Source organism: Protopterus annectens, chromosome 7.part0 (genome assembly GCF_019279795.1).
Source record: "Protopterus annectens isolate FY-2018-M chromosome 7.part0, PAN1.0, whole genome shotgun sequence".
Taxonomy (NCBI): Eukaryota; Metazoa; Chordata; order Ceratodontiformes; family Protopteridae; genus Protopterus; species Protopterus annectens.
In genome coordinates, this window is record NC_056739.1 from 84,769,961 (window position 1) to 84,796,835 (window position 26,875).

General features: G+C 38.7%; 1 protein-coding gene across 1 annotated transcript in view; it reads left to right on the forward strand.

The window, feature by feature from the left end:
• The window catches only part of LGR6 (leucine rich repeat containing G protein-coupled receptor 6), a 655,213-nt gene that overhangs the window by 266,230 nt on the left and 362,108 nt on the right, over positions 1 to 26,875 (forward strand). Inside the window, exon 7 of the mRNA XM_044076136.1 lies at positions 20,246 to 20,314. Coding sequence (XP_043932071.1) covers positions 20,246 to 20,314 — 69 coding nt within the window. The remainder of the gene's footprint in view (positions 1 to 20,245; positions 20,315 to 26,875) is intronic.

Here is a 26,875-nt window from a genome sequence, read left to right on the forward strand (position 1 = left end):
GAAGTCCCCATCTTGGCAGCTGTTTTGGTGCTATTCAGTCCTCTCTACTTATCATTATTAGCGAATAAGAGCAATGAACCACCAGACTTTATAGTCAACAATGAATACTGTGTTTTACAAGTTTTAAACAGTAATGGGTTTTCAATCTATAATTTTAGTAACTTGGATGCTAAAGTATCTCATTTTGAACTTTTGAGAAAAGGATTTTATTTTGTTCCTTATGTTAAGATGGACATAGCTATGTTATTGATTAATTTGAAATTATATACAAGGCAATTAAATTTACATTTGCTTTTTCTAGTCAGGTTGATTGTCCTAATAATGTTTATGATTTGAGGCACAAAAGTACATTCATCCCCCCATATAACCCACTAATCTTAATGACATCTCCACTTATGAAAGGGTATCTACAAATGAGATAAATAGGGCTTATGTGAAGATAGATTTAGTTTTATTTGATGCTTTTTGTCAGGGTACTATTGAAGCTTCTGAACTTGATTATTTATCTGTGGAAATACCATCAATTCTGGTTATATTTGGAATACCAAAAATTCACAAAAAACAGTACAATCCACCTTTTAGATCAATAGTAGCTGAGAAAGGCTCTAAAATGGAGCCAATGGCAGCTTATATTAATAGATATTCAAAGTTAGCATTGGCAAATAGAACATGTTTTACATGATTCATGAAATTGTCTGGAATTGTTAAGGGGTATTAATAAGAATGGGGAATATGTTGTTTTGGCACTAGATGTAGTTAATTTATTTTCTGTTATACCCCATGAAATTGGCCTGGATTATTTTCACTATAGTCTGATGGGTTGCAGATATATTAGTGACGTCAAGGTCAATTTATTAGTGGAGTTGATGGAAGTAGTACTGAGGAATAATTTCCTGTTTTTTGTGGGAGAATTCTTGCGGCAGTTGGCTGGGGTAGCAATGTGGGCCAAATGTGCCCCCATATTTGCCAACCTTGTATTGTTAGAATGGGAAACACAATATGTGTTCTTTTCTTCCTACAGGTCCAAGATTTTGATATATTTGGGATTTTTGGATGATATATTAATTTTGTGGGCAGGTAAGGTGGATGAAAATGTATGGATTATTTGAATAAAACCACCCCATTGTTTGCCTCTTCTTAAACCCCATTTCTTATCCAAAACATTTTTTCTGCATGCATTGTTCCCATAAATACTCCTAAATATGTCATTTTATCATGTCCCCATAAATATGGGTATTGCTGGACCAAATCAGGTGTGGGTACATAGTTTATAGCTATAACCTTTGTTTTATTTTCATTAATTTTATATACTGAGAAAACCCAGAACTGTCTCAGAATAGTCTACAACACTGAAATGTTCTTTTCTGGTTCCATCAGGTAAAAAATATCATCTGAGTCTTTTATTTTCTTTGCTAATGTTGAAAATATAATGCAAATAACAGAGGGAAAAGAGGACAGCACTGCCTCATTAATCTGTTCACACACAGCTTATCATGTGAGGAACCCTCCCTCTTTGATTTTTGCCTCTGATCCCTCATATATCCATCGAATTAACCTTATTATTGTCGCCAGTAATCAAAGTGGAATACCTGAAGTCATAAAATCACAAACCAATAAGTCCAAAAAACTCCAGTTGTTGTCCAAGGTCAATGAAGGTTACCTCCGATATATATCTTACACTTTTATTGTACAAAAACGCACACTAACACCATAAAATACACTTCTCCAATGGACTTAGTGCTTCCATTATATATATATATATATATATATATATATATATATATATATATATATATATATAAATATATGTGAAGTCTGCAGTAGGGTGTCACTGGAGTTGGACAGTTTATGAATATCCTTGGTGAAGTGGACAAGTGCGTAATGCAGAGAACTAAAAGTGTGTTCCAGACACAGAATACCTTAAGAAATATTTGAAATCTTGTGCAATAAAAATGTAATGATACGTATCCTTTAAAATGAGGATCTCTAAAAAACTTAAATGAGGAATTAGAGGTAACAGGTCATGAAACAATAGCTTTTTGAACTTCTGAACTATCACAAACTAGTTTAGCAAGGAAAGGTGTAGGACTGGTCTCCATGAAACTTCTTTCTTTGGTAAAAACATTCCTTTAGGAAAAGGAGGGACAGTTTTTTTCACCTCCTGAGTTGCTGAATGGCAGGATTGAAAAGAAAAGTTTGATCTGGTGGATGAGAAGAAATCTTCTTAAAAGCATGAAATGATTCCCACTGCCATCTGTATCCCTGATGAGTCACTCTTGGAACCCACTTGTCTGAGACTATTTATTACTAAAGAGAAAAACAGAGATGCACGTTTTGGGGGAGAAATAAAGGTTTGCCAGTATTGTAAATAGGGAATTTCTGTAGATAGTTATTCAGATTGGTTTGGCTGCCCTTGTTTCTGGGGGACTCCTCCTTTCATTTTGGAACCCCTTTACCATTTTTTTAATGTCTGCTTACTAGCAGCTTGTTAAGTTGGCTTGCTTTGTTTGTTTGTTTTTTTCGTAAATAGTACAGACGTGGCCGTAAAAAAAAAAACTTGACAAATTTGGAAAAGGAAGGCTGAAAAATCTGAGAAACTCCCTGAATCAGCTTCCCTCTCTCATCACAATTTTTAGGGAGCTCCACAACACGTGGTCCAAACACAACCACTCTATCTAAAGGAGAATTCAAAATTTCAGCAATTACATCTTCAGAAAGGTTTTGTGTATGCAGCCAAGCAAACTTTCTCATAAAAATTCCAGTAATAGCAGCTCTGGAAGTGGCATCACGTGAATCATCAGCATGCTTTAAATAGTGTTTAGTCACTTGAGGCTCAAAATAGCATAAAGAGGCTATATGTTCCCCATATTCTCAAAAAAAAACCCCAAAAAAAACAAGCATTAACTTTTTAACATGTGGACTTAATGAAGAATTAGAAGAATACACTTTCTAAAATTTTTCAAAGGATTTCCTATCCTTGTCAGGGGGGAGGGGGACTTAGCATTTACCAGATGTTAGGCAAATGCAGGATTTACCAAGGAAGGCACTGCTGGGTCTGATCTGGAATTAAAAAATAAACTATTATAAGATTGAGGAACGTTATGCAATGTATCTGCTTTCTTAGGGAGAGCACGTTGGCTACCACACAAGTTACAGACTGTAATAAAGATATGATAACAGGAGGAACTGGCGTAGCTTCTGGAAAGTTTAGTTGAAATAAATCATAATATTTCTTTAATGACAGTGGAAGGTCATTATATTCTCACTGAAATAATTAATTCATCCTGGATATGGTATCTAAAAAGAAAAATCTTCTAAGGGGCTATCAGAAGAACCATTCTTCTCAGAGTCAGAATAGGAAACCTGAGGAGTGAAAATAGAAGTTGTCAACCTCACAATCATTTCCCGTCCAATGTCCTGAAAAATCCTCAGATAGTGAAGAATGCCTTTTTGTCTTACCAGTAAGACCAGAACTGGTAGGATCAAGAGCCTGAACTAACCCTTGAGCTAAACCCAATAAAATCACTCATGTCCAAAGTAACTGAGACACATGAGGACAAATGACTAACTTTTTGCTTCTTTTTAATAGGGTCAGGGAGAAGTGCTAAAGAAGTAAACCTACTTTTGATAGGCAAAACCTCCCTAGGGACTCCCTGCTCCATCCTCTAGGATCAACAAGAATAGTTCTTTCTTGCCCATAAGGGAACTCCCAACAGCCAGAGTGGATGTGTCTAACAAAGACTTTGCTCAAAGATGCCATTTGACAGCTTAATTTGTACACCTAACTAAATTAAAAACTAATGAAAATACATACATTTGAAATGCGCCATTATGAAAAGTCACATCATATTGAATAAAAATGGCACTGACACTGTTTAGCATGTAGAAAGTAATTCCATGATAAATTAATTGTAACAATTGTTTATGAACATACGCAAGATTTCCATATTTGTAATATTTTATAGGTTCATAGGTTGGTACTAGGCTATCAGCCCTAGGGCCTATACAAGCCACGGCATAACAATTCCCTGGCTATTTCTTCCCACACTATTTACTTCCCTGGACCCTGTCTAGCAGGGCGACTGATGTGATCCCCGGGGTGAATTGCCTTTTTCCCATCCAATCATCAAGGTTCCTTTTGAAGAGGGCCAAAGAGGCCCTCTGCTTGACATGTATGAGCAGTCTATTCCAGAGTTTGGAGAGTCTCTGGGTCAGGAACCTATCCCTCCAGCATGTTTTGTTTATTGTGATGACAAGATTTAGATCCCTGGAGCGTGTGGCTCTGAGGGATTGGGATTTCTTTAAGTGTAGCATGTCCAACAGCTCTGAGTTTGACAAGCTAGAACAATTTGCCTAGCATCTAATGTTTAACATATAACCGGTATAGTTACATCAGGATGGACAAACCTGTTGCAGATATTTTGTTTACTCAGTACAGTCATGAAACTATTCAGCATTGTTTATAGTTATGAAAATATTTTACTTTCATACTTAATACTAAAAAAAAATCTTACAAACATTACATGGCATACTGAGAAATTCTACACCATGACATCAACTGATACTTTGTGTAAATAGCATGTATAGTGTCTGTGAGTACTAATATTTGTTTTTAACAAAAATAATGTGTGTGGGCTTACCTCAATACAGAATAAAATTATTTCTGATAATATTATACAGAAAACAGGAAGTAGCATTTATATCTTTTTGCTACTATTTATAGTTAGAAGATACTTACATTTCTTATCTGTTATTTTTTATTGTTATTTTATTTGGTTTTGCATGATAAGCTTATGATTAATCATATTTTACATTAAAAGCTTAATATTTACTTTTAAGGGTGAATAGGGCACAAGAGGTACATACCTTCCTTCGGGTAGATATGTGCCAAATTTATTCTCCTTTGGCAGAAACTCTGAAATGTCTGCCTCATTACATTAGTACTTTCCTCTCCCTCTCTTGAAATTCAAACGTATTGTAAATTTAAGAGTTTCTTTCCTTGTGACATGCACAAATGTAACATGCTGTACCTTTATAGGGTTCACAAATAGTCCATTCACAGTCAGGAATAAATCAGTCTGGATCCACCACTGTCATTTCTCAGGCAAATTATCCTGCACACACAGAGATAGAGAGATTTCCTAGAGGTTGTAGCTTCATCATTTATCAAAAAGGTGGTAACAGCTTATTTGTGATTACTTCTGATACCATGTAATGCACAGAATTCAAGTTTTGGATTAATGAGATGAAACAGGAAAGTCTTTGCTGCCAGTTTCATTCTGTTAAATTTTGGTCTGTTTTAACAATTTAAAGGAAATCAGACCATGTAATATATATTCAGGACTATGGTTAAAGAGGACATCATGCAGATAACTTTTGTTGCATCTCAAATGTAGGTGGCTGTTCATTCATGATATAGCTTCACTGACAGTGTTGTGTCTTTGCCTCAATTTACATTGTATAATAAAAAAATATATACACAGAAATAAAATATAAAAAACTAATATATACTCAGACAGCAAATGCATGATTCAGCTTGTTTTTTATATCAGTTGCTGTTCAATGGCATCTCCACCTGGTACACAAGAACACTGCATAAGTGTGTATGTATTACAGGCATATATGCCATTGAACCAGGATATAAACTGAACTTACCATAGGTTCATATGTGGGCATTAGTCCCTTGTGGGGCATTTTAAACCTACCAAGTTTCCCCCTAGTGAGAATCAAACCCTGCACCTTTTGAATGTGAGTAAACACCTTAACCATTATGCCACCCCAACACTTTTTTTGAAATGGTGCAGTACTTTCTACAAGGACAATTTAATGTTACTATTAATGAAATTTTGGCAATATATTAACTCTTTTGTTGAGAACAAGCTGGTTAGATTCACATAGAAAAAATACATATACATTGCAAAATATACAAAATAAAGAACTATTGCAGGAAAAGGGGGCAGGTTCCATCTCATGTTCAGGTGAGACATTTGTGATGCCATAAAAACTCCTTAGTGGGATTGCCACCTTATTGATGGATTCTGAAATTTCATCTCAACATATATATGCATTTCCAGTGCCAGGTAAGATAATTAAGGGTATCTGTCATTTCTAAGTCCATAGGGTAGACTGGAATGTATGGCAATAATACAGATTGTAGCACAGTATCCAATCAGAAGCACCAGACATAGTAAATGTAGATGTATTGGTCCAGAAAGCATACAGGTAGAGAACCTTGTTGCAGTAAGATTTGGATAAAGTATCTTCATACTGTGGTTGAAAAACTGAGTAGATCCATACATTATCTGAAATAAACCATTCCAACTGCAGCAACACAGGAAAGGACTGGTAACCCCATAACTATTTGTAACCTTGCTTGTTTTCACCCCAATAATAGTAAAAACAACCATGTAGCCCAAATCTCACAACAAACCTTTATTGCCAAAGTTAAAAACTATGGTTAAGCACTTTTGTCATCTACTGAATAACTTGTACTATGCAGACAGTGGATTAAAACACACACACACACACACACACACACACACACACACACACACACACACACATACACACACACACACACACACATACAGACTTACACACACAGACACACACATCCTTCAGCTGGTTCTGAGAATGTCAGTAGATGACGAAAGCACTATTATTGGAGTTTTTTCATATCAGTTCCTGAGTTCCGCTTGGTTTTCTGTTGTTTTCACTCCAGCAAATTCACAAAACACAGGAACTGCTAAGGAATGTAATATACATTCCCCCAGAAACAATGAGATAGACTGCTGTCATAAACTGTTTTTTTAAACACCTTTATTGAATTATCACTTGTGGCACAGTTAAATTTACAGTTATACTAAATTAATCAAATTGTATTAAATTAATGTTAACAAACGATGTGAAATTGTTCAATCTCGCCATTTGTTCTTACACACGGGTTCGGAGCCAATCCTCGGCTCCGAGTCGGCCGCATCACTAGCTCCACATCTTCGAGAAAGCTCGAGGCACAGTAATATCCCATGATCCTCAGGTGCTAACCCTCAGATCTAGTTTGCCGCTAGCAGCAGATCGCATTGAGAGGCTCGGGCCAGTAAATTTTTCTATTTTTCTTGTTATATACTTCTCGTTATACAGATTTATACTCATTCTTTATAGTGTTTAATAAGTTTTATAATATAGTTGTTGTTTAGACTAGTTTAGTTAGTTTAGTTACTTTAAAATTCTTAGTGAAGGCCTTCGGGCTTTTTCTGTTGGGATTGACAGTATTTAAAAAAAAATAAATAAATAATAATAAGTTTTTTGCCTTTAACTTTTTCTATTATATATATATATATATATATATATATATATATATATATATCACAGTTTGCTGTGTGTGTTTTACATTTTATATATATATTACATTTAAATTGTATTATATAGGGATTTTTTTCTTAAGTGTGCTGTGCTTTTTTCTTGGATTTTTCCCTTTGTTTAAAAATGTCAGAAAAGACCAAATCTGGTTTCAAAAGGTGTCAGTGCGGACAGAAGATGTCCATTACTGACAACCACTCATCCTGTGTCTACTGTCTTGGCCCTCTCCACTTGCAGGAAGACTGTTCCATTTGTCATTCCTTTAGTGGGAGGGTCATGCTGGAAAGACGCAGGAAGTTGGTTGACAGAGGGTTGCTTAAACCCGAGTTTCAGGAGGCCTTGGACAAGGCTGAACAGGTTTCTAGGTCTTCGAAGGGGTCGAAGTCTTCAAGAGTGTCGGAGCCCAAGTCATCGGCTCCGAGCACCTCTCTTCAGATTCGGACACCGGCTCCTATGACTTCGGTGCCGGGTGTCGAGAGTATCAGAGGTACCACCGTCTGCTATCCTTCGCTTGGTGACGGCTTCGACCCGTTCTTCGAGGCCCCTTTCCGACTCCGATGTGGACCGAGTGGTACAGAAGCTTATGGAGAACTCGACTTTGTCCAAATTAATTGAGGTTTCGTCCCAGCTGGTTTCGAAACTCGAAGCTATTCCAGTTCCCTCAACAATTCTTCCTCCGAGACCCGTCGAGTCATCGGAGTTAGGAGTCGAAGAACAGATGATTGTAGAGCCCTCGGTGCCGAAGCCTCCAGTAGTGCTATCGGCTCCGTTGACCTCGACTCCTTTGGAACCAGCCGGAGAGTCTCGGAGCCGAAGATCTTTCCTGGGTTCCGGGGGGGATAGGTGAACCGAGATATCGGTTCCAACTCTTCCCCTCGGTGCCTCGGCTCAGATCAGTTCGGATCCATCCTCGGTGTCGGAGCCCATGGTTCCAATTCCGGAGAAAAGACCTCCTTCTTCGGATTGGGTTGGATCTTCGGGTCGAGGCACCGGTGCCTTTGACATCATGAGGAAGGTCTTGTCTGATCAGACACATACTTCATCAGTATCTTAGTCCCCTTCCCCAAAAAGTCTGCATTCTGCTTCTGTGCCTTCAGTTCCTACCAAGCGTCGAGACCCAATGCCTCAGAAGTCCCCACAGGGCGACTCTGGTTCCTCGGATGCATCCCCAGAAGCTCCCGCTGAGGATGTTCCGAGGAAACGACTGTGCAAGAGGAGGCACATAGATTCCCCTCAGGAATCTCTCACATCTGATACCGATTTAGATAAAACAGAAGGGTCCCCACGGTCCACCTCTGAGGATGTCTCATTTGCAGACATTTTGGAAATCTTGAAACAAAGGGGGGACTGGCAAACCCTTACCAATTCTGTGGATGAATCAGTCTTACTGAAGGCATTTGGGACTCAACCTTCTACCTCCTGGATGACTCCACCCTTTGACGATCTCATGGATCTAATAGCTCGGAGGGCTTGGGAAACACCTGATATAGTGGAACCAGTCCCTCGTAAACCAAATAAATACATGACGGCCCCCCAGGATAAATCTTATCTTACAAATGGAGTTCCCGTAGATACTATGGTGGTGGCGGTGGCCACTAAGAAAGAGATGTCTGAATCATCTTCCTCTGTCCATCCTCCTAATAAGGATTCTAGGACAATGGACAGATATAGATATAGGAAGCGCATATTTAGTTCGGCGACTTTTTCCATCTGATTGCTCAACTACCTTACGCATTTCACGTGTTTACAGAGAGATCTCATTAAGGAACTGGGAGATACTCTCCAGGGACACACAGATGTTGCTGTCGCCAAGAAAGTGACAGCGCAACTTAACACCCTAAATTTCATAGTCAACTCGTCCATGAGGCTAATTTCATACGCAGCCGAAGGGTCGAGTAGAGCGGCAGTTTCAGCGATCACCCTGAGAAGGCAATCCTGGTTGCGCTTATGCTCCTTTGCGGAAGCCTTTAAGTCTTCCTTTGCCAACGCCCCCTTTGATGGTGCCTCCTTGTTTGGGCCCAAAGTAAAGGAGACTCTCACGAGGTGTGAACAAGAAGGGAAGACCCTGTCTGCCGTAGGGGTCCGTTTTTCTGTCCCATCTAGACCCTACCCTAAAGGGCAACGAGGAGGAAAAATGTGGTTCCGAAAGACTCAGGGATCTTTTCAGCACACCCAAAGTGATGCCCCCTCCAGAGGCAGAGGAGGGGGAAGAAATGGAAGACGCCGCCCAGCCGGCAGAGGGGGTCCGCAAAATCAGGGCGACAGAGAGACTTTCTCTGGAAAGCCCTTCCAGCACTCCTGAGTGCAGGCCCGGCTGTCCTACTCTGGAGGCAGTCGGGGGTCACTTGGCTTTATACCCAGAGGCCTGGCTAAATCTTACATCAGATTCCTGGGTAAAAAGCATAGTTACCAGAGGCTACAACATTCCCTTCATAAAAATGCCACCCAATTCCAAAAAACTCTCAGACGTTCCACCCAGTCTGCGAGACCAAGCAACCATAGAGATAGGAAGGTTGCTCGAAAACAGAGTCATTCAACCAGTCCCGGCGGACCAAATAGGATCCGGAACTTACTCAAGGTTCTTTTTAGTTCCAAAGAAAACAGGGGACTGGAGGCCAATTTTAGACCTCAGCAAGTTAAATACCTTTGTGAAAAAGGAAAAGTTCCGGATGGTCACGCTTCAGTCAATCCTCCCTTTTCTGCAGAAGGGTGACTGGATGTGCTCTATAGATCTCAAAGACGCATACTACCATATCAAGATGGCCAGGGTGTCCAGATATCACCTGCGCTTCCAGCTGGGAGCCAGTCATTTCCAGTTTCGCGCTCTGCCCTTTGGTCTCACCTCAGCCCCCAGGGTGTTCACCAAATGCATGGCAGTAGTAGCGTCTCACTTGAGACGAAAGGGATTCCGGGTGTTTCCTTATCTAGACGACTGGCTCCTATCCGCCACCACCGAGTATCATCTTCTACAAGCCAGGGATTACACCATCAGTCTTTGCTCTTCACTAGGCATAACGGTGAATTTTGGAAAATCTGTCTTATCGCCGTCACAGCGTATCTTATTTATAGGAGCACAGCTAGACACTTCCCTGGCTCAAGTTGCTCTCCCCCCACCAAGAGTATCAGACCTCAGGCAGCAAATTTCACTCCTTCTTCACAGCAATAGAGTCCCTGCATGACAAGTATTAAGAGTGCTAGGCTTGATGGCAGCCTCCCTTATTGTAGTTCCTTTAGGCAGGATGCACATGAGGATTCTTCAATGGATGCTATTCGCCCATTGGTCGTATCTACAACTTCCACTGTCTCACGAAATCTTGATCACGAATTCTTGCAAGAAGGATCTCTTGTGGTGGATACACAGTCAAGAGCTAACACTAGGATGACCGTTTGCATTACCCAGTCCAGTAGCAACTCTAACCACGGACGCTTCCTTGATAGGGTGGGGGGGATTCTTTCAGGGACAAACAGTCCAAGGTCAATGGTCCAACTTGGAGTACAATCTGCACATCAATGTTCTAGAGCTGAGGGCAGTGTTTCTAGCGTTGCAACACTTTCACAAGTCCTTACCTCAGGGAACAGTGACAGTTCAGACAGACAACATGTCAGTGGTCTGGTACATAAACAAGCAAGAGGGAACCAGATCTTACCCGTTATGCAGAGAGGCCCTCAGAATTTGGCAATGGGCAAAGTCCACTGGATGCTTTCTGATAGCAACGCACATCCCGGGGACTTCCAACGTAATCGCAGACAGGCTGAGCAGACCCATCCTGTTCCCTCATGAGTGGTCCCTCAAACCTGAAGTGACGGAAGAGATCTTCCGCAGATGGGGCCAGCCTTGCTGCGACCTGTTTGCATCCCCATTGAATGCCAAATGCAGAAGCGATTTTGTCCTGTTACCCCCTCCAGGGGGTGTCCCCAGGGACGCACTGGTATACGATTGGCCCTCGGGTCTCCTGTATGCCTTTCCTCCTGTTCCACTAATTCCCAGGTTTTTGCAGAAAGCCAAACATCTAGACAGGACCATAATACTAATAGCCCCATTCTGGCCTCAACAAATCTGGTTTCCCTTTCTTCAATCTCATCAAGTGGAGGAACCATGGATGCTGGACCCGGAGCCAGACCTGTTGACGCATTCATCGGGAGTTCCTCACACCTTTCTCAAGTCCCTCAAACTGACAGCTTGGCTGCTCTGCTTCCCATTTTAGCCAGGTCGGAGTTACTATCCCCTGCAGTACAGCAAATTATTGTATCTTCTCACAAACCATCTACAAGGAAATTGTACAACAGCAAATGGAACCGTTTTGCGCACTGGGCCTCCAAACAAGGTATAGATCCATTCGGGGCTCCAGTACACAAGATACTAGATTTTCTTACCACACTTTTTCAAGAAGGAGCATCAACATCCACTATAAGGGTTCAACTGGCGGCTATATCCAATTTTCATATTGGCCATGAAAATGGTTCTCTTATGTCCCACAGACTTTGTAAAGCCTTCATGAAAGGTACCTTTCACCTCCGCCCCCCCTTTTGTAATCCAATAGCACCTTGGAATCTTAATCTCATGCTGTCACAACTCATGTTGCCCCCTTTTGAACCAGCAGCCACAACTTTGTTAAAATGCCTGTCGTGGAAAGCACTTTTTCTGGTTGCCATCACTTCCGCCAGGAGAGTTTCAGAGCTACAGGCTCTATCTATCCGACCCCCGTACATGATTTTTCATCCAGATAGAGTAACCTTGCGCACCAATCTGTCCTTCCTTCCGAAGGTTTGTTCAATTCAGAACATCAATCAATCTATCGAACTACCTACCTTCTTTAAAAATCATTCCAATAAGTTAGAATACACATTGCACAAGTTGGACGTTCACAGGCAACTAAGATTTTACTTACATAGGACAAAAGAGTACAGAAAGTCAGATCAACTATTTGTCTCATATGCTGACCAAAGGAAAGGACAGGCAGTAACGAAGGTTACCTTATCCAAATGGCTCTCAGATTGCATAAATTTTGTATATGGTGAATCGAAACAGCAACTCCCTTTCAAACCCAGAGCTCATTCTACAAGGGCGATCGCTGCCTCTTCAGCCCATACCGCTCGTTTGCCTTTAGATACCATTTGTGCAGCGGCAACTTGGGCAAAACCACATACTTTTATCGCCCACTATAGGCTAGACAAAAGCTCCAGGGACAGGGCGACGTTTGGTTCCACTGTACTCAGGAATGTTCTCCCTTGAGCCACCCAGGAAAAAGGAGCTAGGGACGCGACCCGTGTGTAAGAACAAACGGCGAGATTGAACAATTTCACATTAAGAAAAGTTATGTCTTACCATACCGTTCCATGTGAATTGTTCATCTCGCCTTTGTTCTTACATTCCCCCCCTCCATCCCCCATCCTGTGGTCTGGGAGAACAGTTTCAACTGAATTCCTTTTCAGCCTTTTCTAGATATGGTTAGCATATTATTGTACATTAGTAATGGCATCTTTTCTCCTCTATTTGACAGTAGGGTTCCAGACACTAGATCTGAGGGTTAGCACCTGAGGATCATGGGATATTACTGTGTCTGGAGCTTTCTCAAAGATGCGGAGCTAGTGATGCGGCCGACTCGGAGACGAGGATCGTCTCCGAACCCGTGTGTAAGAACAAAGGCGAGATGAACAATTCACATGGAACGTTATGGTAAGACATAACTTCTTATTATACTTCATATATAATGCTATATATCATATAACCTAAGCAACATTACATAAATTATTCAATTCCTGCCTTTTTTTAACAAGAAACATCTTTATTAAACCATCACTTAACAATAAGCAATCATACATTTATATAAATGAAAACGAACCACACCGACACAATCGTAGTTGCAAACATTTTACATCACAAACCATACTGACACACTCTCAGTTGCAAACATTATAAATCACTTATAATCTCCCCAATCATTTTCAAACATTGCATAGCTCATTTAAGTCCTGCCTTCTTTTAAACCTCATTCCTCCCCTGTATGTATTGTTCCACAACTCCCGTTTTTCCTATGTATTTTGCTCTTACCCTTTTCTAAAGATCTCATTTCAACTTGTTTTATCTCTGTTACTATATTCACTACTTCTAATATAGTTGGTTTAGATTTTGATTGCCATTTTCTAGTAATTGCTTCTTTGGTAGCCACCATTATTAGACAGAGCAAGTCTTTATCATGTCTAGGGAATTCTGATTCTGTATTATAGCTCAGTAAAATCATCTCCCTGTCACACCAATCTGCCAACCCAACATCCCCTACAGTACATCCCGCAAGGAATCCTTAAAGTCCACCAGCTCACCTCACTACCAGAAAATATGTTCAGAAGTACCTCTTTCTTCTCCCTCACATCTCCAACATTAGCTATCTACCTGAGGAAAATTTCTCTGGAGTCTACTTGAGGTATAAAATATCTATGTAAACATTTCCAAGCAAAAATCCTAAATCTTTTAGATTTTGTTGCATATTTGGGAAACATACATATATCCTCCCATTGTTTCTTTGTGAATTGCTTATCAGATCTCTCTTCCCAATCCTTTCTAACCTCTTCTGACTGATTCTTATAGTTATTATGCAATATTTTATATGTTCTACTAATTATTCCTTTTTTAATTCGAGCTTCTGTTTTTAGATTCTACTAAAAACTCTACCAGTGCTGGTCTCCCTGTTTCTTTCTCTTTGTCTATACTCTGATGTCAATACTTGATAGGGAAGGCAATCTCTAACCTGCAGTCCAAAAAATTCTTGGCTTCTCCTCATTGTGTTACCTTTCCCTGTCTAGTTATTTCCTCCCAATACCGTGGTTTCTTTGCCAGTTTTCTCCAATAAATTCCAAGGATATAGCCTATTGTCTATCCCTACTTGCAGTTATCCCTATCAGCAGAATCTTCTTTCTCCATTCCCATGTTGTCTTAGTTCTTTCTGCTACTTTATGGATATAATAGTCTGTATGATTATTGTTATTCTCCTTAAAGGCCTGCATCCAAAATCCCAGTAACTCCCCCACCCCGCCTGTTTCAACATCATCCCTTTATACTTTGAATTATAGTTTTCTGATTGTGCTATGTATAGCAGCCTTAACTGTGTAGCTTTGAAATACCCCTTCAAATTGAAATATCCCAATCCTCAGTGTTCTCCTAGAAGAATCAGCTTACCCCACTTGACACTTGCTGTCTTCCCTTCCCAGATAAAATCCTTCAGCTCTTTATTGCTATCTTCAGCTTCTTCTCTGGTTGATAAAAATATGCCTGACCTGTGCATAAGACTTAAGGGACTAAAAACATTTTGACTCGTATCTTACTATACACATCCATATAATAAATCTTCAATTTTCTCAGTTTTTGTATTATCTTTTGTTTAGTCTCATTCCACATATCCCTAGCTACACCAGCATCAGTTTTAATCCATACTCCTAAATATTTCATCTTATCATGTCCCCATAAATACAGATATTGCTAACCAATTCATGTGTGGGTACATAATCAATGCTATTGCCTTTGTTTTAGGTTCATTAATTTTGTATTCCCAAAAGATCTGAAACTGTCTCAGAATATTCCACAACTCTGTAATTTCTCTTTCTGGTTTTGTCAGGTATAAAATAATATCATCTGCAAATAGACCCAGCTTTTCTTGACTACCTTACCAATTATATCCTTGAATTTCTGAGTCTCTTATTTTCTTTGCCAGTGGTTCTAAATATAATGTAAAAGACAAAGGGGAAAGAGAACACCACTGTCTGGTTCCACTGCTCAAGCAGGAATTATCAAAAAGGAACCCACCCACTTTCATTTTCACTTCCGGTCCCCCGTATATCCTCTTATTCAACCTTATAATTTTTTCAGGAAATGCAAATGCTTCCATTGCCCTGCTTACTTTGTGAAATGCTTTCTCTGCATCAAGGCCCACTGACAACAATGGTATCTTCTTACATTCTGCTTCCCTCTGGATCATCAGTGTACTGTTAATGTTGTCAAACGTTTGCCTCCCCTAAATAAAACCACATTGATCCATATCTATCAGTTTTGGCATTGCTTTTGCCATTCTTTTAGCCATTATAGACATGGACACTTTATAATCATGGTTTAGTATTGAAATGGGCCTGTATGAAGCTTACTCTAATGGATCTTTACCCTCTTTAGGTTCCACTGCTTTCTTCCAGGATGTTGGTACTTCTTTTCTTAAAATACCGTTAAACAAAACCTTCCAGATATTTATCAGTCTTTTCCCTCCTAGCTTCTAAAGCTCCACAGAAATACCATCCATTCCTGGGGACTTTCCTGTAGATTGGTTATATGTCACAATTTTTATCTCATCTCTTCCTATCCTAACCGTTAGTAATTGAGGCTCATCTACCTCTAACCTTGGCATATTTAATTCTTCCATAAACATTTCCATTTGTATCTTTTCTTGATTTCCACATGCCCTCCCTGCGTGGGTTTCCTCCAGGTGCTTTGGTTTCCTCCCACATTCAAAGACATGCATCTGGAGCATTTCTCCCTGGCCCTCAGCTGAAATTGGCTTCATTTCATGTCAGACTTTCCTGGTTAACAAATGTTAAATAAATAAATAAATTTCCATATTTCTCTGCTTTATACAGACTTTCATAGAATTTCCAAAATATTTCTAATATCTCTACAGGATCTCTTGTTACCTTGCTTGTTATAGGCTCCCTAAGCTTGGCAATAGCCCTTTCTACTTTCTGTTGCCTGAGTTGTTGTGCTAAAAGTTTTTGTGCCCTACAGTTATTATCAAAAAACAGTTGCTTGACAGAAATCATTCTAAACTTGTGTATATTATGGAGGTAATCCCTTATTTTCTCCTTAGCACTCTGCAGTTGATCCTCTTCTTGTTCTGTGAGATTCCCCCTGTTCTGCAATACTTTAACATTTGTCAGTCCATCTTAGTAATTCTTGTTACTTCTTAACCATAGCCCTTTCTTTTATTTCCACCCTATTTTTAAACTCCAGCTTAATTTTATCCGAGACTCTAGCTATTTTTTCAGAAGAAATTTCTATCCTCTGTAAAACTCCTGAATAATCTCCAGTACCCATTCCTTATATTCCTCTCTTTTTGACAGATAGGTGGGAAAGCACCAGTGCCTCATTTTTATTTCATTACCCTTTGTTTTTATTTTAGTTATTATTGGCATGTGATCTGCAATAGTTATTGGGTACATATCAAGACCTTCGGTTAAATGCACATTTTCCTGTGAAATTTTAATTCTGTCTTGCCTAGCTCAGTTTTTATATTTTGGGAAATAATATGTAAATTCAATGCAAGCTCATATTACTGAATTCACATCTTCCATGCCAAATATTTTCATAAATTTCTTCAAAAATCTATTCTTGGTTGTTATACTTTCCCTTCTGGGCCCTCCAGACACATCTTCATTGTTGCAAATCACATTCCAGTCCCCACCTATAAGTAATATTCCTTGCTGAAACCTGATTATTTCTCCCAGAATTTTCTAAGCTCCATTATAGCACTTTTAGGTGGAATATAAATACATGCCACTGAAATCCACCTCCATTGCCAGTAGCCCCATAGCACTACAAATCTGCCATTATTGTATTTTTTAATCCTCTTCTATCATTATTGGAGCTCCTTTAGCAATTAATATAAGTGCTCCTCTTTTCCTTTGTCCCAGGTATTCTGCTGAATAATGTCCTGAAAACCTTTATCAAACTCACATGTTCAGTTCTTTCTAAGTTTGTCTCCTGTAACATAGCTATTTGCACTCTGCATGGTTTAATACAGGTCACTACTGTTTCTTTTTTGTATTTAATTGTGAGAATGTTGACATTTAAAGACATTACAGAAAGCATCATTGCATTGCTATCATAAACTGCTTTGAACAATAGTCAAGGTAAATAATACCTAGTATCAGACTCATCACTGGAATGGTAGCAGTCAGAACGTTTCCAAATGCAGAAATACATGGATGCCCCAGAGAGGCATGTACATATTTGATTCCCATTAATCTGCCATTGCTTTGTCGTTCTTGTTATTTTTGCCTAATTTAAACCACAGTAGTTTCAGGTGAGAATCACAACCACAGAAATGCTTCCTCTTCTATGTTAAGGTGCTTGGATATTACTAAAGCAAATATTAGTAAAGCAGTCTGATACAGGTATGTCTATTATAAGAGAGAATTTTCATCTGGATGCAACTTCAATATACCTGGGAATGACTTTGAAAGTTTAGATTGGCAAAGGTAGTTTTTGCAAAATACTTACTTTCCCCTCAGTATCTAGAAAGAAACCATCAATACCTTTACTGTTTAAAATAAAATACTTAATGTCTTCCAGCTTTGAACCACTTGCTTATGTAGACATAACATAACTGATTTAAAAGACTCACCCTGGTGGCAGACATCCCTTATCTGTGGATTTATGAATTGTAAGGTTTACCAATTCATAGGTTTCTTTGCAAGGGACAAGCTACCCTCAAGCTTGACTGCATTCTGGAGCCAATAGCACATCTGGATTAAGTTCCACCTCTGTTGGCACACAGGAATAAAGTTCTGACTACAACCAGTAGTGACTTGGGCACCTGCTGTTGCTGCAGGGAGGAAGGAAAGAAGGAGGGACATGTTTATTTGGGCTTGCCTCATTTCAGGGCAAAGGTGTGGGGCTTGTGCACAGTGGGGTTATGGTCCAAAATTAAAAAAATACTCTGGTCTTGGATGAGTGATGGATCCTCTCTCTGCTGTTTGGCTGCTGGCCCCTAGAAGAAAAAAACTGGCATTAGGGATCCTGCCTCCAGGAGAAACAAGCAAGCTGTATTGAGCAGGCATATGAAGAGGAGGTCAATGGTCTCCAAGGCAAGGAGAAAAAATAAGATAAACAAAACTTTATTTTTGGAGTTATACCTTCATCAAGTCTTCCATTTTCTTGTGTGTGTTAAAGAGAAGCCCTCATTTAGAAAGAGAATGCTTCACTCCCTAGATGTAAAGAGAGTTCTTTGTTACTCTACTGATAGAGCTAAGAACAGCATTTAGGTGGTAGGTGTTATACTCAGGGCTCACAATTAGAAGTGTGATTGTCATAATTTTGTGGGTAGGGTTACACGTGGTCTCCCTTTCAGAAGTGTGAGAATACTCTGTCGATATGAGTTACCAGAAAGTTAGAGTGGTGCAAAGGAGGTAGCCATCTAGGATACAAAATGGTTAGGGGATGATACAGGCAGATTCCTGTGTGGTCAGGACTGAAGTGCTTATTTCACCCCTTTGTGTGCTAAGCTGCAGCAAGCAGCCTGCTACATTTCTGAGAGGAAACATTTTTTTTTACTCTTCACCCTAGTGTTGAGGGGTGTGAGAATGGGGAGCAGCACGCCCAACAGATAAGCTGGCTGCAGCTCTGGGAGTTACACTCAGGATTTCTTACTGGAAGTGACAGACCCAGAAACTGGGGCATAGGGCATAGGGGGTATGCTTAAGGTTCCCCCTTGAAAATATGAGACTCATAATCAGGAGTAGGGGTTACACTTGGGGCTCCCTACTGGAAATGTGAGATCCATAACTACAAATCCCAGAACTATAAAAGCTAAAGTGCAAATGGCAAATAAAGTAGTGAGTCTTGAAACTTACCATGGCACCTTTAAAGTAAACCCCTGCTTCCCCAAATGCACCACATCCCTTTTGCTTGCATATGGTAACTCCTAAAATTATTGTACCACTGAGTACGGGAAATCCTCTGCAGCATTGTGAGCTAGAACTTAGTATTTACTTTCCTGCTCGCACTTTTTGCTTTAACGTTCCCAGGACTGCAGTTGTAGTCCTTGCAATTTCAAGCTTACACTCAGCTTTTTCATCACTTTTGGTTTCAGTTTCACGTTGACACTTGCAGTTAAAAGAACACTGTCCAAGTTTCTTATTCAAAAAATAATATTCTAAAACCACAAGACTAACAAGCCTCTGCCAGCTGTTAACAAAACTACTATCCTAGGGGAATTATTGCTTCCCTGCAGTAATTAAACAAGAGCCCCATGTGGACATTCATACAGCTGAATGTATCAGGCCCTCGACACGCAAGCAAGAGTAGGTACTAGATTTAGCAGGTGGTTCTCAGAATGCACTTTCCTTATCAGGAGTTTTGCCCTTCCTGATAGATACCATGTTGCTTTGGAGGATATACTGACACCATAATGAAATATTACATACCTGTGATATCCTATCTGTATCACATGTTCACCAGATTTGTGCCACTTTTCTTTACCTCCTGCCTAGAACAGAATAGCACTCTGTGGCCTTTTATCTTTCTAGGTTGGTAGAGGGAAGTGATGAAAAGGAATAGGTATACATTTTTAGCATGAAGTACACATTCATCATTATGAAAGAATCTCAGTGCACATTCTGAGGGAGAAAGCCTGCCTGTTTAGATATAAATTAATGACATGAGCTCAGACTCACCATTTTGCTTATTGTATCACTACTACTTACTTTTTTGTAGCCTACATGTAAAAACATACTTGTTGCAAAGTATTGGTAGAAGAATATTATCACAACTGAGCAATGTTCCATCTCCAAGTTGTGGTTTAATTAAACAGTATCTGTTTCATAATGTCTAATCAGTGTATATCAGTTTATATTTAATCCTGTATTACAAGCAATGCTAATTATTGTGTAGTGATATTCACTATTCTTAAATGTGCTCTGCAAAATTACTGTTCCTATGGTCTGATTTTCATGACCAGATGTACACATCTGTATGTACTTGTGTTGTATAAATGCTGTGTTCAGAAAAATGAATAGATAAAATAGCAAGATAAGCAGCTGTGTTTATTCTGCCTGAAATAACATCTAGTATTATGTATATAATTTTTCTTTCTTATAAATGCAGACATCTAACATTATCCTTTTTTTTCAGATCACTCAACGGTGCAATAGAAATCAAAGAATTTCCAGATTTGAAAGGGACCACCAGCTTGGAAATTCTGTAGGTAACAGGTTCTTTCTCTGCTTCTTTCACCTACTCTCCGATGAGCATAACTTGAAAAAAACAAATATATTACTAATTAAGGACAAACAAGCATTGTCTTTAACAGAACCAATTTTAAAGCTCAATTTGAGATACGCAGCAGACATTTCGAAATGCTGAATGCCTGTGGTAGGACCATATGAGAGCATGGTCTGCCTGGTAGCTATCCCGTCTTTCCCTTCATTGTAATTAACAAATATGTTTATTTTTGCCTCTGTGTTAGTCCTTATGGTGAAAAAATAGATAAAACAAAGCCAAGACTCTTTTTATTTCACTCAAAGTCTGGAAATTAAAAAAAAAAGTTTTAAACTATAGAAATCTTTTGTCAGTCCAAAATCCTGTATAATATGCCACAATGAAAATTGCCAAACTTAGAGGACAGGAAACCAGATTAAGGGGTACTCAAAGTCTAGAAGTCACAGGTCACAAAAGACTTAGTGCTAGTTATTCATATTTTTTGACTGACTTATTAGACTTTGCTCCAAAGTATATAAGTGCCCAAACACATTAAGTACATAAAAAGTCAGCCAAGGAAAAACAGAGGTCCGAAAAGAATACGATCCAGAAGGTTTTTAGTAGATGACCAGGAAATAGCACCCATGATAATGTTACTTCTAACCTTAGATTACATCTGAGATGCACACAGTCAGTAAAGTGCCTGTAATTGATAGGCAGATGGTTGTTTATTGGGGGGAGGGGTACAGAGGAGGTTGTAGTGGATTGTATAGCTTCTGCCTAACAGCAATCAGCTAAAATGCATTACCACAGCCTTTTTGATCATAATCACATAAACGAGATGTACACAGTCAATAAAATGACTGTAGTTAGTGGGAATGTGTTGTTATATGAGGAGACTGTAATACATTGCACTGTATGTGTGTGACAATAACAAGGTGAAATATATTATTATGGTCATTTCATTTGCACAAAAGACAGACATGTGAGGTATACACAGTCAATAAAGAGTCTGTAATTGGTAGGCGTGTGTGTGTGTGTGTGTGTGTGTGTGTGTGTGTGTGTGTGTGTGTGTGTGTGTGTGTGTGTGTGTGTGTGTGTGTGTGTGTATGTGTGTGTAGGAGGTTGTGCTGGGTTGAACTGTTATGTTTGACAGCAATGATCATTGCTGTTACCATTTATTTATTCATTTAATTATTTATTATTTTGATCACACTCGGATATCTGAGTTGTACACAGTCAATAAAGTGGCTGCAGTTGTTGAACATAAGTGTGCATGTGTGTGCATGTCCACGGAGCATTGCAAAAGATTACAGTGTATGCGTCAGTCAGCAACAATCAGAAATACATTACTGTTGATATTATTTAGTTATTTATTTGATCACAGTCAGACATCTAAGGTGTATACATTCAATAAAATGACTACAGTTGGTGAGTACAGATAATGCTTTTGGATGACAATAACTGAAATCTGCTGTTTTTTTATCACATATAGACAATCACTGATTTGGCTTGGTAAGGCTGGTGCATATTTGAGAGAAATAAGCCAAAATACAGTATTGCAGCCATTATTATTATTATTTTTACCACAATCTAACATCTGATGTGTACACAGTCAGTAAAGTGGCTGTAATTAATACATACTAAGGTAGACTTTTTTAAACACATTCAATAAATTATCACTTAAGACTTAGGCACACATACATTAATAGAAAAGAAAACATACAATATTAACATTTTTCCACGTACATAATGTTATGTATGTTTTCTTTCTTTATAGGTATCATTCAATCCAACATTACATAAATTGCTCAAATCTTGCCTTATCTTAAACCTCAGTCCTCCTCTTAAACATTATTCTGCATGTATTTCCCACATATTTCATTTATTTCTATGTTATTTGCTCCTTTCGTTTTAAAGATCCCTCTTCCAGTTCTTTTATCTGTTTTACAATATTCAATACTTCAAATGCAGTTAGTTTAGATTTTGAGTTCCATTAACTGCATTTTTGCAACCAACAGAATTAAACAAGACCTTATTATGTCTAGGCAATTCAGATTGTCTGTCCCAAAAGTATCATTTCCTTTGTTACAGCCCTTTCCTCCACCAATATATCTGACAGAGGACTCTGTTGGGATTTTTTTTTTTAATCTGCCAACTTGTTACACTCACAGGAGCCTCTTTCTTCCTATCAAACCCCCAACATTTATCTACCTGAAGAAAAATTCTTTGAAGTTTGTTTGGCATATAAAAATACCTATGCAAACATGTCTGAGCAAAACTGCTAAACCTTCTTGACTTTGTTGCATACTTGGGAGCCATATATATGTCCTCCCATTGTTCATTTTTAAATTGCTTTTCCTAATATTGTATAACTTCATCTGAGTGCTTCTTGTAGGTATCATGCAATATTTTATATTCTCTACTAATTATACCTTTTTAACAGCAGTTTATGTTCTAGACTCTGTTTAAACTATACTAGAGCAGGTCCTTCAGGTAAGACTCTCCTACCCCTTTCTCTTTGCCTATACTCTGATATCAATCCTTGGCAGGGAAGGCAGTTGCTAACCTGCAGTTCAAATTTCTTCTTGGCCTCATTCCACTCTATTACATTTCCCGCTATACTTATTTGCTGCCAACACTGTGGTACCTTTCCAGTTTTACCCAATAAATTACAGCCCACTCTTGCCTATTTTCTGTACCCCTACATCATCCCTATTGGCAAAATCTCCTTTCTTGGTGCCCATGTTGGCTTAGTGCTTAGAATAATTTCTGCAACTTTATGAATATAATATTCTGTATGGTTATTATTCTCCTGATGAATCTGCATCCAAAATCCCACTTTTCCTTATTTCTTAAACTTCCCTCATCCATCCATCCACAATCTCTTCTTCTCATTTTTGCATATAGAGTTGGGATGTCACTTCAACAGTGACAATCATCTAGAGCCAAGGTTTACACCACCAGGTAGCTAACCCTGCTGCAGCTTGCTTCAGTATGATCCCTTTCTACTTTTAATTATGACTGTCTGCTTGCTTTACGTATATCGGGTTTAACTGTGCAGCTGTAAAATATCCCTTCAAATCAAGAAGTTCCAAACTACCTTGTCCTGTTTGGAAGCTCAGCCCACTTAACTTTTGTTTTCTTCCCCTTCCAAATAAATTCCTTCAACTCTGTATTAATTATTATTCACAGCTTCTTCTGACCTGTGTATAAAACTAAAGGGACTAAAAGCATTTCCACTGCTTGTGTCTTATTATCTGTATCAATAAACAAGATCTTCCAGTTTCTCAGTTTTTCTTTTATCTTTTTAGTCTCTTCCTACATATCGTTAGCTGCCGTAACAAAAGATTATTTAATCCATATTCCTAGAATCTTTATCTTACCTTGTCTCCATAAATATGAGTATTGCTGAACTAATTTGTGTGCAGGTACATAATTTATGGCTATAACCATTTTTATCATCATTAATTTTACCTACAGGCAAATTGGAATAATGTCAGTTCACCTACTTCTCATCTTTGGAGTATTGGAAGAAACCAGAGCATGTGGTTAAACCCACACAGATGTAGGGAGACTATAAATACTCCACACAGAAGAAACAGCCAATAACTCAACCAAAGCTATGTGTTGTAAGATGACAATGCTACTTTTTAATTATCATTATTTTGTGCAGAGCTGATGGTTATGATGGGAGGTGAAAGATGTTATGGCCAGCTTGTTACTTTCAAATACACTGCAGCCCCCATGTACAGATGCACACACAAGTGCATGAGAAACAGTAATAGTGATTTTACACTGATTTTAGCAAATACATTGTTTGACACTGCTCCTGCCATGCCAGATCAGAGACTATTGTTTAACAGTGATCAAATAACAGCAGAAGTAAGTCACTTGCATCCAGAGATAGCCTCCATATCCATTCCTTAATCCACTTTACTGTGTACAACTCAGACATCATATCATGGTAATCAATAAATAATGGACACAGTAATAAAACATTCCATCTTACTTCACACAAACACATACCATTCTTGCAAATCCAGATCAGAAACAGTTTAAAGTGAGCTAACAGCAAGTGGGTCATTTACCTTCATCCACAGACAGCTAACACACAAACCCAAAAATTATAGCCACTTTTATGTTCAATTGTAATGAATTTCAACTTTGTTCCACACAAACGGTAGCCACACATTATCTCAGGATGATTCACCCAAATTACATTAATTCTGTAAAGCCAGAATAATAAGCAAACAGCAGTTAGTAATTTTTCTCCACAGGGAGCCCCAGCAGTTAATTTGTCTGTGTGTATCTCAAATGTCCAACTCTTACAAAACAAATTGCGGTCTCCCAATTTCTTAGTGAAAGAATCAGGGACAAAGTAAAAAATATTGGAGAAACAAAGGCCCAAAATCAGGGACAGATTTTAAAGATCTGTCAAGTACTAGGAGAGTTGATAGAATAAGTGTTTTGCACAGCATTCTTTTTCTGAATAACATGAAATCAGAAACTCAAATGTCTGGCATAATTTACTGACTGCAACCTTCTACAACTGACCAACCAAGAATATGAGACAACCCCAGGGATGTTCATAACCCCTTAGTTTATACAAAGACAAAAAATGAACATGGGTAGAGCCCAAAAATCAAAGACTACTTTTAAATATTATTCTAATTTTCCTAAATAGTTGTAGAACAACAGGCATATCTCTCAACTTCTTTGCTTGACAAGTCTGGAGTGAGCCAAAAATAATTGGTAGATAACGATTTCCAAGATGACAGCACATTGAGTAAGAGCTTATTTTCAGCTCTCGCTGTGAAAACAGAAAACTCAGAAAAGTAAACAGGTGCCTCTGCTTTTTTTTTTTTTTATTTATTTCCTTTTGTTCAGTTCTAAGAAATGTAGGCACTGCAGTGTAAAAACAGAAGAAAGCCTGGACAAAAGAGCATGATATAAGAAAAAATAATATGCTTTTTTTATTTTTGCATATGAGGAATGATTGGATTAAGGCCCTTGTCTTGATTTAATCACAAGTTTTAAGGGGTTGCAAATAAATAAAAACAAAAGAACATTGAACATAATGAATATTGAAGTGTTTACCTCTAGCACATAAAGATTTAAAGTGCAATATGTGTAGTGTAACGCAACTGTGCATCTGGTTCTCATGTTTCTATGGAGACAATTTAATAAGGAGTGAATAAAAACAGAATACTTTCTTTCAATGGCTAGGAGATAATGTTTTCTGAAAACAATTAAGATGTTTTCTTCATCTGGGAGAGGAGCAAAGATAAGACAACAATAGACAGCACTCAATGGAAGTAGAAGCACAGTCTGTATCATACATCTTAGCAAGGATAACTTATATTATAGGTTAATTCAAGCCCATGAGTGTGACTGCCAGTCTGGGACAATTGCTCCTTTTAGAAGGACAAAGCTTAATTATTTGAAAATGTACACAGTTTTGTGTATTAGTATTAAGTTTACAGGTTTTGAAGCTGTTCTGGGGGGGGGTTGTTTTTTCATTTGAGAGTTTTCATTAAAACAAAAAGTTTTGTAAGATGTTATATAGGTTTAAATGGATACAGCAAGAAGCAACTGTATAAAAGATCAACTTGCCAAACATTAGTGTATGCATGTAACACAAAAGCTAACACTAGATGTTTAAAAAAGGGTTTACTATCAAAATTATGGGTGAAGGTTCTGCGACCACTGGATGCCAAAGTTTGATTGGCTGAATCCTGTGTCGTCGAACCTTCAGGTGTGCAAGGTCCTAGTCAGCGAATGCACTGCGCATTTACAGTGTGGTCAGTGTTGTTAGTAGAGATCGGGAAATTTACCACTTTTCCCACTGTAGTGCGATCTCAGAGTTGGAATATATAATTTTCAAGGGGTGTGGGGGGCTTGCCCCCTGCAAAGCATGAAGTTTAGTGTTGTGCAGTGTGTTCATACTGCTCATAACTAGAACTGCAGTTACTGTTCTGACAGATGTAGGGTAAACGGTATGTTGAATAATGCCGAATCGAATAATCTGCATGTGATTCGACATACTGACTTGTTCAGTGTTCTGTGTTTGGTGATGTTTTTCTCTGTATTGCACTTTTCTGTTTTGTTCGTCACACATTTGATAGTTGTTGTTGTTGTGTCTTTCGGCTTTTCCCGGTTAGGGGTTGCCACAGCAGAACTCCGATCCGCTAATGATTGGCAGTTGATTTTTACGTGCTGAGTTGCCAGCCCTAACACACAACCTTCAACGAAGGTACGCCCATTCACGCATGTCTCCATGCAGAAGACGCTCTAGCTGAGAGACGAACCGGACAGTGTCTTACTGTGAGGCGACAGCACTACCGCAGCACCACCACCGCAACCTTACAAAAGTGTTATACATAACAGGTAGGAATAATAACTTCTTATCATAATGAGACTTTATATATTATCTTTAAATGTGAATGGTCTCACAGATATATACAAAAAGAAATAGTAGTGAACTATATTAAAAAATTAAGAGTGCAAATAACTATGCTACAGAATATAGACTTGGAAAGATGAGCATGGGAATTTGGTAAA